Here is a 15,208-nt window from a genome sequence, read left to right on the forward strand (position 1 = left end):
TATGTAATAATAAATAGACATGTAACATGACACACCTCTTCTTGATTGATTATGCATATAAATGAAAGAGGTCGTTACTTTGGAAAACACATCCTAAAATTGTAGATATATTTGATATGATGATATGATAGATTTTAATGACGTCCATGAGGCTAGAGTTGCCTATGGGACCCACACGATCATTCCCCCCAAGACAGGAGCGGAACTAATCTAGCTGCAAAGTTTTGGTTAACTTGTCTCTCCTTCTCTGAAGTTTGATAATCAGAGCCACTGTTCTCTTCACTTGATCTTCTTTGAATAAGTAGTTGAAGTCCTTGTTCTACAATATATCTCTGTATGCTTGGCAATCCTTGACAAAGTGTTGCTCTGTCTCTACTGCTCCCATATTACATAATAAAAACGTTTTGTGGCCCACTCTTCATTTAGAACTTGCCATCTACTAGTTTCACATTGCAGCCGGTGTGAACTAGTTCTAAATTGTGCTATCAACATTTTTGCTTTCCAATTAGTAGGTGCTCTTATATAGGCCTTTTCATCATGACTAGAAGTGAGGTTAAATTCTTTAATGTAATAAGATTTTTTCCGCCCTATGTGCCTTGTCCATAAAATATTACAAATTTTTTCCATGACAAACTTCTTTATTTCTTTAATGTTATTCAGGCAGTTATGGATATTGATATCCCACTTTCGCATCCATTTGTCATTTTGTTTCATCCATGTGCTTTTCTGTCTGACAAGTTTTTCCTCTACGACTAGCTTGGGCCAACAATGTGTTTTTAGACTTTGGGTTTTCTTTAAATAGCTTAGCATCTAGACCAATACATTGGCTTGTAACAGAAAAGAACCCACCTCCGCCAATAAGATCTCATACGACACAGTGGTCTTGACTTTAAGATTGCATGTGATGAAGTGTTCATTGTCATCTAATCCCATAATTATGTGTTCCTGCACTTGTTTTGTAAATAATATAACACCTTCCAGCCCTCTTGGATCCTTTTTGATTTGCATGTATCCCAATTGAGTTTGTTATGAAAATCTATGCCCAAGTATTTGTACTCCTCCACAATCTCAAGATGGTTACCCTCAAACAAAAACTCGTCCTATATACCCCTATTCTTCTTCAGTGAGAAGATCACAATTTTGGTTTTGCTAGTGTTCACTTGCATTCCCACTTCATAACAAAAACTTTCTAGTGCTTTCAAATGTTCTTTCAAACATTTAGCTGTTCTAGCAAGTATTATGAGATCGTCTGCATATAAGAGCAATCTTATCACAAAGTGGGCCAGTTGTACCCCTACAAATATCCCCATACAAAATCCCTCCAAAGTTGATTAGCTTAAGGTCCATTTGGCTACGGGAATAGGAATACGTACTCCTATTATTGTTTGTTTCAAACAAATTTGATGAGAATTCACAGACCCAAAAATTTATGTTATCTAAAATAAATAAACCTGAAATAGGAATATGTATTCTAATTCCACCTATTTACAAATGCTCATTTTTATACCAAAATCGGAATACTATACATCTTCACAATTTGAATTTGGTGCACCCAAACAGAAAAATTAAATTTTAAAAGTTTACATATGCCTATTCCACTCATATTCCAACAATCCTCGTTTATGATTTTTTTAATAACACCCTCAGAAAGATCGGCTACAACATTTTCAATCAGGAGATAGTGGGAGTGGAGCCTTTGAAACCATGGTCTCCACCAAATTCATTTGGAACATCTTCCACCAACAATCCTCGGCTGATAAATGGAATACAACTAATGATAGTTTGGTCGTGAAAATCATAGACGACAACACTGCCAATTCGTATTGGAGTGCAGATATAATTTCCAAGGAGACGTAAATGCAGAAATAAGAGGAGTTTTAAACCAAGGAATGACACACTCCTGGCAGTGGGATGGACAAGGCAACGCTACCAATGGCCGTGTTTAGGGCATTGTCCACTATGTGAAGCTGACTGCAGGGTTCGCTCCTTCTCACCGGGTTAAGCGAGGTAGTGGAGACAAATGGGACTAGGGTTATGATGTTACTGCCTATTTCTATTTCTTGAAGTATTGTGAAAGTGTTGGCTCTGGATTTGTTGCCAAACTAAATGCTAAGATGGCTTTCGGATGGGACTTGAACTTCTTCAATTAGATTACTGGCAAACAAAACCCCCTTAACGGCACAGGTAAGGGGGATGGGACTCGACCTTGATACCTAAGTCATCCATTTAATATCATATTTCATCAAAATTATTTTCCTACTTTCAAAAACTTAGAAAGACGATCTGATAGCATTTGAAATTGCATTCACTAGCGGAGGTGGTAGGGGACATTATTGCGAAGATTATATTGATGATGGTTGGGGCCATCCGTTGCCTGATTGGAAAACCTAGAAGCGTCTTTTCTGAAAATGACGTTCTATGATATATCAAGCAAATTTAAAGTTGCCACCAGCTGAAGCCGGCTATCCTACATCACAAGGGAAATTTGTCTTTTCGGCCACTTACCTTTCCACCTATTTTCTTGCGAGTAGTTTACGAATTTATAACCGCCCAATTATGAGGACTCTAGGTACGCCCAACTTGCAATGGTATATGATTCTGTTTTCCGAAAGCAGTCCTACAAGTAACAGTATCATTTTTGGCATTAATTTAATTGCACTCATCTGCGGGACAGATGAATGTGAAGTGCTTTACCAAACCATGAAGTGACAAGAGAAGGATTTACATATAGCCTTTGGCCTACAATTTAGATTCCAAGTCAAAATCCGCCTGACTGGTAGCTCAGTAGTCCGGCTTATACATCAACCTAATGGAGGGGTCTTTATTTACACGAAGAAAACCAGTAACACAAATTACTTACAAAGTTCCCTTTTCCTCTCAGAGCCAAATAGTTCAAACACATACAGTCCAGACGGAGATCGTGCTCATTCTATGCCACTTGACGCGAGTTATGTAATATTTGTAGGCCCATGATCGACATTTTATAATATTCTGGGAAACAATTATGAGTGCGCTCAGCTGTTCACTGAATTTTTCGTTACAAAACCCACTTGATAGAATACCTTTTTCCTCTAATTGCTTCTATACCCATCTTGTAATCTTTAATGGCGATTCGAAGCGGAGAAATGGAGATCCGGGTGGATTCGCCAGAGCAAGAAATTGAAAAGCCCCTCCTGTCGAAACATAACACACCGAATCCGGGCTGCGAGGACGCCGAGATCGATCTCGGGCTTAGACGACTGGGAAAGGTGCTGCTTTTACTGGGAATCGATCACTCGACCCCGCTCAAAGCGCTATTTAGTTACTTGCTCTTTTTCACATTGGGGATTGCCGTCCCGGCGGTTACTTTGTGGGCGAATGTCTGCAAAGACTGTACACAAATTGAGGTGACTAAGTTCGAAGTGATGATACAGATATCTGGGTCATGCTTAGGCGCAGTGTCAATGATGTGCATGGCTCATAATATTAGAAAATATGGGCTCCGGAAGTTTTTGTTCGTGGAGGTTCAACACCCACTCGTGCGGTTTCGTTACAATTTCAAGCGACAAATTCGGGTAATAACAATGGCCTTACTGTTAACTTGTTACTGATTTGAAATGGAATTCTATATTTCTTATCAAGTTATATTGGAGAACAAATCACAAGGCGTAGGACATATAAAACGCGCAAGCACTCCCGAGCATTTGTCTACTAAAAGTCCACTGGTTCTGGCTTTTTGCGCTTTAATCCGTTTTCCAATTAGCAATGTACCTTGGCTCCCAATTATTATCATTGTAAAATATTCTTTATCGAAACACATTGTAGCTAAGAAAGCTTCCATTAACTATATTTTGAATTCCCCCTTTCGGCCCATTCCTAATGATACTCGAGCTGATGCTTTTGAATTGCCCTAGTGAATGACCATCTAATAGCTCACAATTACGCTAACTCCTCCTAAACTTAAGAGATACTACACTCTCCCATTGTTTCTTCGAAATGACTGCTATGTTAGTGAGAAATTGAGAATGGTTTGCTCCAGAGTAGTCTGATGAGAGGAATGCATCATCAATCAACGAGTTGAAGAGCTCTCTTGAGCTGGGTTTTCTAACCGGTGCTCTTTTTGTCCTTTTTTTATGGTCTTTTTAAAGCTTTGAGCAGTCCCGAGGTTTTATCTTTAAGTCTTATAGTGTGGCCTTTGTTCCTTCTTTAAACTTTATTAGAGTGTAACATTCACGATATCAAGATGCCTGATCCTGATCTACTATGATGTTACGATTTCTCTTGTTTATGACACTCTATTGCCACCGGTAGATTTGTTCCACTGTTTTAAGTTGTTTTTTCCAACCTTGTAACTGTTGGTGGACTTGGGTAATCATAGTGGGCATTGTAGCTAAAACTAAATTGAAAATAGAATTATTTTAACTGTGATTTTAAAAGTCCTCTGATTGGAGAAACCAATCATGGCCTAGTTGCCGCTTAGTCTGATAAATTCTAAAGTATAACTGGTAGACGAGTGTGATGTGTTCAATCCATGCTATCAAATTGGTAACCTAGCTACAACCATACATAATCTTAAGAAGACCTTGATCTTAACACCTTTTTAGGACACAAATGCCTTAGTTGGGACACTGTGGCTTAGTAGTTAATACTTTGATAGCAACTTGCTATCTCACAATCCTTACAAACTAGACAATTTAAATGCAATAACTCCATACAATTTCCTATAAATGCATCCCAAATACTTATCGCACACCTTTCTAGGTTCTTGCCACAGAGGGCAGGTTTTATATTTTCTAACCATCCAACCCCAATTGAAACCAAGCAAGGGGGCACATCAAGAATAAAATATAAGAAATTCAATAAAAACTTTAACCATTACAGATTCCATAATTTTTGAGGTTCACACCTGCTAAATTTGGAAGATCACCATTACCCGGGCACCACAACTACAGCCCATAGAAGAGCTAGTTTCAAACACTTATCCCCATTTTAAACTGGAGTGACCATATCAAATATTAGTTTGTATATTTAGAATTGTACATAAAGCTGTTTCAAATATGTTTTTAAGAACTTATTATTGTAGTTTGTCAAGTGGTATATCCATATATTATATAATGAAATTTTTTTTGGTACCTCCATTTCATATTTCTGGTTATTGTTTCAAAGTGTATGATTTGACAGATAAGGATGTTGTGGAATGGGCGCTGGTTCGGACTACATCCTTGGTTGCATGTTTGAATCCCTTGGATCATATAAAACTTATCTGGAAGCCCTAAAGATAGTATTGCAATTGCGAAGAACATTTTGAGTATGAAATGACTTGAACGAGGGACGTACTGGTGTTAAAAATAAGGTGAGAGTGCATAAGAATGTAGGCCATAACTGTGTGCTTGAGTACAAGATGACAATACAATGGCATTTGTTTTTATGCAGGCTACCATATTCATCTCAATGGTCATTATTTGATAATTTATTCATGATTATATCGAAGATAAAATAATAAATGATTGATCATGGTTATGCAGTGTTTGCAAATAGGAAGACTTTATCCATTGTTGTCTGTCTTACTCAGAAGTATGTTTACCCATTGAAGAAATTAGCCACCCAAACAGTAAGAGGACTGGTCACAAAATGGCTGAACATCTCAAAAGGAAGAAATTGGAAAGTGCCCGTGTTGGAAAATAAGCTACATTTAATCAAAGATGGATAAATGACCAAGAGGGCCAGTAGCACAGTGGTAGAGCACTATCAACAGACAAGAGATCAACTGTAAGAAAAGCTACATGCGGAAACGCCTTCCTAATGACAATATATAGGGGAAATAATAAATTGTTCGAAACTACTTCAGCATATTGAGATAACCAGAAGAAACAAGAACATAGAAAATAACAAGCACACAAAATAAACGTAGGAGACCAAATTTATGTGGGAAACCCTTTTGGGAAAATCCCACCACCGAAAGCCTAAGTGTCTTCTTTGTATTACATTACATACAAACAACAATATATTTTTGCATAGGCTCAAATTGCATTACAATCAACCTGACTTTACACCACTTTGACACTTTGCATGTGCATTTATACACTGCAATTTGTTATAGAATTCGGTATATCAACCATCACTTTATAAAACAGTCAATCAACTTCCATTCACACAACTACTAGTCACAACAAATGTGCGTGCGAGCATCAGTGCACGACAAACATATTCCACAAGCATTTTCAGACATCATCATGTTGGAACTAGCACCGTACTACAGCTTCCATTGTACTAGAACATACATGAATTGGCACTCGTAGTGAAACTGCCAATGTACCAGAATCACTATACCCGTTACTATACCAGTCTCAGCATAGCAATTTCACCGTACGTGCTTCAGTGTTCTGGAGTTGGCTATGGGCTTTGCGTATGGCTTTATTGTCACTATCGTGCCTCATGCATACTAACTTGTTGTACCTTCACTGTACGCAAGATTGAGTGCCTGTCCAAGCAGCTGACATGCCCTTACACTATGCAACAACATCCTACAACATTGTGGGTTAGTGGAAAGATATGTCTCACTGCGCACATCCAGGTCACACCGTACCTCATACGATGGTCCTCGTACAAGTGGAGGACTCATGGTACGATAGCTCCATCGTACTTCATCACCTAACAATCTCCTACCTGATGAAGTACATACTCTTATCCATGTACACCATTCAAACTTAACCATGTTCAGTTTGATACCTCCAAGGTATACTGCATGAATTCAAAATCAACAACATACACAACCTGTAACATACAGTCTAAAACCTCAAAGCACTATTTGCTAGATATACACTAAGAAGCTCCCATTGCATAGGTAATGTCCTTCTGATATGAATCCATTCAACGCATCACATAGAAGTGCAACAACAAACTTGTAGCATCTAGAACATCCACAGTACACCAGTGACTTGCAAGCACAAATATTCTCAATCAAGCCTCTACAATTCTCCCATGTTCTCAATCACCACCAAAAGAATGAGATAAAGAAAATATCATGCCATATGATGTGCATGATCACAAATCTCTAGCTAATCTCAAACCAATGTAGGTAAAACTGAACACCCGGAAACTAATCAAAGCCAAAGAGATAAACACTTCAAATCAACCATGTACCATGTCTTTCTACATACACCTTTAAATGCCAACAATGTGAGTACGACAACCAAATGTTAGCAACAAACACATCTCTAATCACAAGAGAATACAACATCACCATCGTCTTTAAGTATCCATGAGCACCTGTACTTGATCAAACCATGCTAACTACAATTGCAACATAGCAATGACCCAAAGCATTCAGAAAGTGATCAATATACTCAATACAAAGAAACCATAACAAGATCAATGTCAATGTTCCAATCATGGCCTCTAGAATATAAACATGACAACATGATCTAAACCATCTCAACCAAAGAGATAGCATGCTCTGTATGAACATACCAAAACATGTCAAATGACACATAATCCACACCTTTATCAAAGACCTTGTTGAGCCCTCAAGATGTCAACATCTTCGGTCACATGAAGATAAACATCTCCAAATAGTAATTCAACAAATGTGAAAAGATCTTTGTCAGGATATAAGACACCTTCCAACATCTGCAATACAAATGAAGACCATTTGCTAACAAAAGAATCTCTGTCACTACCAACAACTCACACTGAACTGTGATGTCAAGTCACACATGGCATCTACATCACTGCCAACAACTCCCACTGAACTGTGGTGTTGAGTCACACATGGCATTGTGACAAACATCTTCCACATGAAGATTGGATTAATCTAACTAGTCATCATCAAATGACCGATTAGCCAAAGCAACATTGTTAGCATCTTCATCATCACTTTGAGAAGACTCCAAATTAGAAGAACTCTTCATTTTCTTCTTCTTCTCTTTGCAATCCTTTCGGATATGACCAACCTCACTTTAGTTCCAACACTTCACTTTGGACTTCTTTCCTGAATATTCAAACGTCATGTCCTTGCTTTGTCCTTTAATCTGTCCCAAACAACGAGAGCCTCTTTAGCCCCCTCAGAAGATTTCCTCTGCATGTCCTTCGACAAAAGTGTAGTAACTACTTCATCCATTTTAAATTGGGTGGTAGTACTTCTAACGGCCATAACCAAGTGATCCCATGAATCAGGCAACAATCACAAGAATAACATGCAACACTCTTCTTCGCTAACAGACACACCAAGATATGTTAACTGTGCAATCACCATATTAAATGTGTTTAGATGATTTGCCACAACAGTTCCTCCTTCTATCTTCAAAGTGTACAATTTCTTTCTCAAGAAGAACTTGTTTACCAAGGATTTGCCCTAATAAATGCCTCCCAACTTCTTCCAGAAGGAATGCATAATTTTATCTTCATGGACATTCAATAAAATTGAATGTGCAAGACTTATTCTTATCATTCCTCTGGCCTTTTGGTCACCAGATCCCAATCTTCTTGTTTCATACTTGAAGGCTTGTTACTGGACATAGTGATCCACAAATCTCGATCTCCTAGCATATCTTCGACTTTAAGTCTTCACAACTCAAAATTCGTTCAATTTAACTTTTCAATTTTATTCTCTTTGATGTACTAGCCATCTCAATTTATAGACAAAAACTTTGCAAACTCCCACTGGAACCAAATTGACAAAAACAACCAACCCTTTCCAACAAGGATAACAAAAAACTGGTCTGGCTCTTATACCACTTGTAAGGAAAGCTACATGTAGAAATGCCTTCCTAATACCAATTTACAGGGGAAATAATAAATAGTTTGAATCTACTCCAGCATATTGAAGCAGAAGAAACAAGAACATAGAAAATAACAAGCACACAAAATAAACATAGTAGACTAAATTTACGTGGGAAACCCTTTTGGAAGAAACCCACCACTGAAAAGCCTGAGTGTGTTCTTTGTATTTCAGTAACCAATGTTACATACAAACAACAATTTATTATTGCACAGGCTCAAATTGCATTACAATCGACTTTACACCACTTTGACACTCTGCCCTTACCATTCCTATGAATCCCGCAAGCATTTATACACTGTAATTTGTTATGGAATTCAGTATATTAACTGTCAGTTTACAGAATGATCAGTCAACTTCCGTTCACCCAACTGCTGGTCACAACAGGTGTGTGCGAGCATCACAGCATGGCAGACACTATTCCACAAGCATCACCGTACATCATTATGTCGGGACTAACACTGTACCAGAGCTGCCACTGTACTATAACATACCCAAATTGGCACTCGTACTAAAACTGCCAACGTACTGGAATCACCGTACCCATTACTGTACCAGCATTAGCATACCAATTTCACCATACCTGCTTTAGCATTCTAGAGTTGGTTGTCAGTTTCTGTGCCTCATGCGTACTAACTTGCCATACCCTTCACTATACGCGAGACTGAGTGCCCGTCCAAGCAGCTGACATGCCCGTATACTATTCAACAAAACTGTAAGACATTGTGGGTTATTGGAAAGATATGTCTCACCGTGCACATCTTGGTATGGTGGTCCTCATACAAGTGAAAGACTCACCGTATGGTAGCTCCACCATACTTCATCACCCAACAAAAACAACTCAGATAATTAGGAGTTGTTATAGATTTCCAATAATATAGGATATGAAAATCTTACATATATATAATTTACGATTGAACAAATCAAGGAGTGGAATATAGACATGTATTATTACATAAATTTTCTTCTAATCGCTCCCCTATTCTTTGATACTAACTAGTCCATGAAAAGTATAAAATGATATGAGAGCCCAGGTCAACAAAGCTTAAGCCCAAGTCAACAAGGCTAAGCCAAGCTAGGATCCTTGAGCACTATAGTGTGGCTCAATAATATCAGAGCCCAGGTCAACAAAGCACGAATCCAAGTCAACAAGGCTAAGCCAATCTAAAATCCTTGAGCACTGTAGTATGGCTCAAGAGGGGCATTGGAAAATGAACAACATTTAAATCAAAGAGAGGGCCAGTAGCTCAATGGTAGACACCCCAACACCAAATTGGAGGTCTTAGGGTCAACTTCTAGTTGCTCCATTAAGAGTTTATCCCCTATGCTTGAGTTCTAGTAGGTCAATGGAAAATTCACTGATATCAGGCCAAGAGCCCAGAGCATCTGTAGTGTGGCTCAAATGGGGATTAATGTATTTTGCAGAAATGGATTACACCCAAACTGTAAAAGGATGGGTCACAAAATGGGCTGGTAGCTCAGTGATAGAGAACCCCAGCAAAAATGGGAGGTCCCGTGTTTGAGTCCTAGTTGGTCCATTTAAAATTTTGACTACCATAATCAAAGTTTCATTTGTGAGAATTTCTGTAGATCTGAACCAGTGAGCATTGAGTTGTTTTGTAGAACTAGTGGATTGACAGTGCTCAATATATGTAGAATTAGTTGACTCGGAAAATTACTAAGACATTTGTTTTATTTTTATATTTTTGTTTTTCTCTCGTCAAATATGTGGGAACCATATGTGATGAAATATATGCAAAAAAGAAAGCTCTGCAGAAGTATGTTCTCTTAGATGGATAGGCAGTTGCTTTGAATGTATGTATATGATCATGGATCACTAGTGCCCGGACAACTGACTTTTCGATATTTCTTTTGACAGGAAAGCTTTAGTCTTCTTAAATGGATCATCTTTCCATGCTTTGTGGTGAAAGTGATTCGAGAAGTTCTGCGGATCATATATCTTCATGAAGAATCCTGGTGGAACACTGCAGCAATTCTTATAGCCATCCTTATATCATGGCTTTATTTGACAACTGTTTTTCTTTCTGGGTGTGTTCTATTCAACTTGGTGTGCAAACTTCAAATTGTTCATGTGGAAGATTTTGGAAAGCTTTTAGAAGGAACATCTGATGTGTCTATCTTCTTAAAGGAACACATGTACCTACGCTTCCAGTTTTATAAAATTAGTCACAGATTTCGTATGTATCTTCTTCTTGCCTTAGTGGCAGTAACTGCTAGCCAGTTAATGATTTTTTTCGAGACTACATATTACAGTGGAACCATTACATTTATCAATGCAGGCGATTTTCTGGTAATTCCTAACAACGCCGGACTTCTTATTATTCTTTTTTGTCTTCAGTAACTTCTTCTATCATTTAACAGTGTGCATATCGTATTCTTAAGCAAACTAGGGTCTAGCAATGTTCTCTTCATGAATGATCCTTGCAGTGATACCATATTACCATCATCATGTGTCGTTTTGATTATAGTATACTTGTGGCTGCGTACTTTTTGATTTCCCACTTGGAAAAAACTAGTGAGACCAAAGCCCTTATAGAATCAAATTAGACTAAATTGTGCCATCCTGATCTTCAGTCTTGGGCCTTTTCCATCTGTGGCCTTTATTTTCTAGTCTTTTAAATCATAATCCTTTTACAGCCTTTGTAAAAGGCTGTTAACAGCAGTTTTAAAAACTTACCGAATCGTGCTTCGAAATAGTTCAAGGTCGGAGCTGTTCACAAATAGACCTCTAGTTATCAGCTTTTTTGCTTTCAAAAGATAAGATGGTGATTCAACTAGTGCTTATTAGACCATAGAATGGCAGAATCATTATTGGCCTTTACTTAATGGTTCTATTTGTTTGGATATCTATGGCTTGTGCTTGGCTTTCATGCGAGGGATAAAAACTTGTGTAAACAACAATTGCAAATGTGGCATATGGTATACAATTCTATTTTGACATGTTATTGGGTTGAGGCAATTGGTGTACATCTCCTGCCTTTATAAACGTGTTTGCATTACATGTTATCATTTCAAAAGCTCTGAAGCTGAATCAAGCAAATCCAATTTTTCCAATTTTAGCTTGGTTTGATTATCTGTGCATGGTGGAATAAATTGGTTTACTTGACCATGCATCATCTTATAGACAATTTTCAACATGAATATAACATGTACAATTTGCAGGTATTGTCTGCTGTGCAGCTTGTTGGTGCTGTGCTTTGTTTACGTGCAGCAGCAAAAACTACACACAGAGCCCAAAGAATAGCTTCAATTGCAAGTCAGTGGCATGCTTTGGCAACATGCAATGCATCTGAATCAAAGGATGAGACTAATGGGAATGGTCCTGTATGGGATGAAAACCCATTCTGTTCTCTGTTGGTGGCTGACTATGAAAGTGATTGTGATTCTTCAGAAGATTTGACATTTCCAGCTGAATCTCATTTTACTTCTGGTGTAGATTCCTTCCACAAGCGACAAGCCCTTGGTAAACTTAATATTTGCTAACTCTGTTGCTGACGAAGCCCTCACATAAATTGCAAAACTACTATCTTGATGACAATGAAACACATTAATTCTTATAGATTAGGGAATAAACAATTGTTCCTAAGCTGTTTCACACTTTAAGCATGTTTTGAATCATTAATTTGTAAGGCAAATTTTACAAAGGTTGGAGTATCTTTGCCATGCCATTAACTCCTCATAACTGCTGTCCTTTGATGTTTGAAGGTATCTTTAAACACCATCTGTTTTTATTCCTTATTATGCCCTTTGATGATTTTTCTGCTTATTTTTTGCAGTGATGTACTTTCAGTTCAATCATGCTGGGATCACTGTTTTTGGAATGGCAGTGGACCGTGCCTTGATGGTTACCCTGCTTTTTATAGAGATGTCCTTGGTACTATGGATTTTGGGAAAAACTATAGTTGGAAAATCAAAGTGATGCATCAGAGAGCATATGCCTTTGCTTCAGTAGCTAATATTGCTGGAAAAAAGGTATTAATCAGCATTTGCCGAGCACAGAATGTTGTCAAAGAACTAGTAGAGGAGAGATTTGCAGCGAATATAGGTTGGCTTGAGAATGATGATACAGGGAAACAGCGGCTCGGTTGACATGCCTTATATGCATTTGATTAGCACGAGGCTTATGTTAAGCATGGCAATTTGGTCTGTAATTTTAAGGGGTCGAGTCGAAGTGAGCAAGGTTGGAGTGCAAATAGGAAATACTTGTAGGTGTTGAGTGTGAAGTATTACTGTCTTAATTGGCTTGCCATATATGTATTTGATTGATATCAGGCATGGGGCCTATATTAAGACCGATGATTTGGTCTGTGACTTTTTAGGGGGGTTTAGAAGTGAAACTGAGTAAGATGTGAGCAAACATAGGAATGGTTAGTAGGTGCTGCCTGCTCCCTCTCAAGTTTTACAGACTTGAGGTTCCAGTTCCACCTATTTATACAAGACGGAACCATGACAGCAGAGAAAATGAGGATGTTATCAAGAAAGTCTGTACAATGAAGTGTCATGGTTATCCTTTTTTCTTTAACCTTCTGTTAGCAATTTGATATTGATTCTTGGTTTAAGCATTTGTAACTAAGTGTGACAATGGGCAGTGAACCTCTAGTGGAACACATTGTTCGTGTTTCACAAGATGGTCTACATGATTCCTTTATTTTCCTCACCATCTCAGTATTGGAAATATTATGAAAGGCTAAGTTACTAAGAGGGGAGGGGTGAATCAGTAACTGAGAAAATTTATTCTTTAATTACCAATTAAACCTTCACATGTATTTTGATCTAGTTGCATGCATGAGAAACTGAAGAAATGAAACATAACAGTTTAACATGCAATTTGGTGACCCAGAAACCTTCCAAATAGAAAGTAAAATTAGGGTGGGGATGAACCCACAAGCTTTAGTACTATAGTATAAAGTTGGCCTGTTAAGGTTTACAATGATCGCTTCTGATGATCTACCCTGTTATGAGCAATAAGGATTGGTAAGTCCACCTTGTTGAAGGATTTACAAACATACAATGAAGTATGCACTCGGTAAAGAGATTTATGTTAGGTCTACCTTGTTAAAGAATTTGACTGATCCACCTGTTAAGATGAAACAACAGCTTCTCTGATTTGCAACTTGGTTTGTTGAATGAGATACCTTTGAGTGTAAAATCTCCTTATTGTTATAGATAAAACTTTGTTGCTCCTAATACTGCTTTTGGGCTTTGTACTTCGCTCTTCTGCTCTTTTTTGCTTATTTCTTTCATACTCTGACATATTTTAGATGAGATACAATACATTACATATATACCAATCCAATTAATCATATTAAAAAGTCGGCCAAATTACAAGTTTACACAAAATACACAAAGTCGACCCATACTACAGGAACTCAGGTTTTGAAGATTGACTCGGTGAGGCTCTGATACTCGGCATCCACCATCAATGTTCGGCATCATCATGCACTCGGTAGACATAGAAGTTCGATCCATACTAATCACTTCCAAGTAGTCTTGAGCTCGGTTTGCACTGGTGACTCGGCAAATATTGTGAAACTCAGTATATAAACTGAATCACTTGGTTAACACTGAATGGCTCAGTCAACATTGGATTCTTACTATTATCATTGGGAACTCAATAGCAACTGCTAAACTCGGCATACACTAAGATGTTTGGTTTACACTATCGATCATCATCACAGTAGTAACTGCTCGATGCAAACTGAAACTATCCAAGGGACTCGGTAGCAACTGAAATGTTTGATTAATATGCTTGTAGATGCTTACAATCTGAATAAGTGTGTCTCACTAATAACAAACATGACTGTAATGTCAACAATCTCTACCTTTGGCATTAGTGACAAAAACACTTATTAGTCAAAATTGAGTTTATTAACACCTTTATCCATCACCTTTTGACTTCAACTTGGTAGAGTATACTATTTTTGAGATTTTTCAAAATTGGTTTTGTAAGAGGATATATTGTTGTACATGCATAACATGATAGTGCTGCCCATATATAATATACAGTATAGTTTACATCTTTTCACATATATACATCTTATATACAGACTTCAATCTTCTCCCACTTTATTCAATCTTCTCTTCTCCAATCTTCTCCCCCTTTTTTACATTGATGCCAAAGATTTATGCTAAATATACTATACAGTAATGTCAAAATGTGACAAGAAATCTGAATGTACGTTCAAAATGAGTGTCAAAGTCTTGTCCCAATTTTCTTGTAGCACCTTACATGTGTGCAATGCAATTTGCACTTCTGCCAATAGCTCAATCATATTATCTACAATGGAGAAGTTATTGTCATGGATGAGTGTTTTTGCATTTGCAATGTATTTTTGTAATGCATCCATGTTTGGGAGAATCATGTTCTGAATGTCTACCAATTGAGCTCTTATTCTTGCCTCTTCTCTCAACAATTATGCCTGCTTATCA

General features: G+C 37.7%; 1 protein-coding gene across 1 annotated transcript; it reads left to right on the plus strand.

The window, feature by feature from the left end:
* The first annotated feature begins 2,755 nt into the window (after positions 1 to 2,755).
* On the plus strand, positions 2,756 to 13,480 carry LOC149551497 (uncharacterized). The gene is made up of 4 exons (XM_089786992.1): positions 2,756 to 3,554; positions 10,638 to 11,069; positions 11,942 to 12,242; positions 12,556 to 13,480. Exons 1-4 carry the CDS (start codon positions 3,105 to 3,107, stop codon positions 12,696 to 12,698), a joined length of 1,326 nt encoding a protein of 441 aa, XP_089643118.1. The 5' UTR covers positions 2,756 to 3,104; the 3' UTR covers positions 12,699 to 13,480.
* The last annotated feature ends 1,728 nt before the right edge of the window (positions 13,481 to 15,208 follow it).

The sequence above is a fragment of the Cupressus sempervirens genome, chromosome 6, assembly GCF_028749045.1.
Source record: "Cupressus sempervirens isolate cs-2001-9-10 chromosome 6, ASM2874904v1, whole genome shotgun sequence".
In the NCBI taxonomy this organism is placed as follows: Eukaryota; Viridiplantae; Streptophyta; class Pinopsida; order Cupressales; family Cupressaceae; genus Cupressus; species Cupressus sempervirens.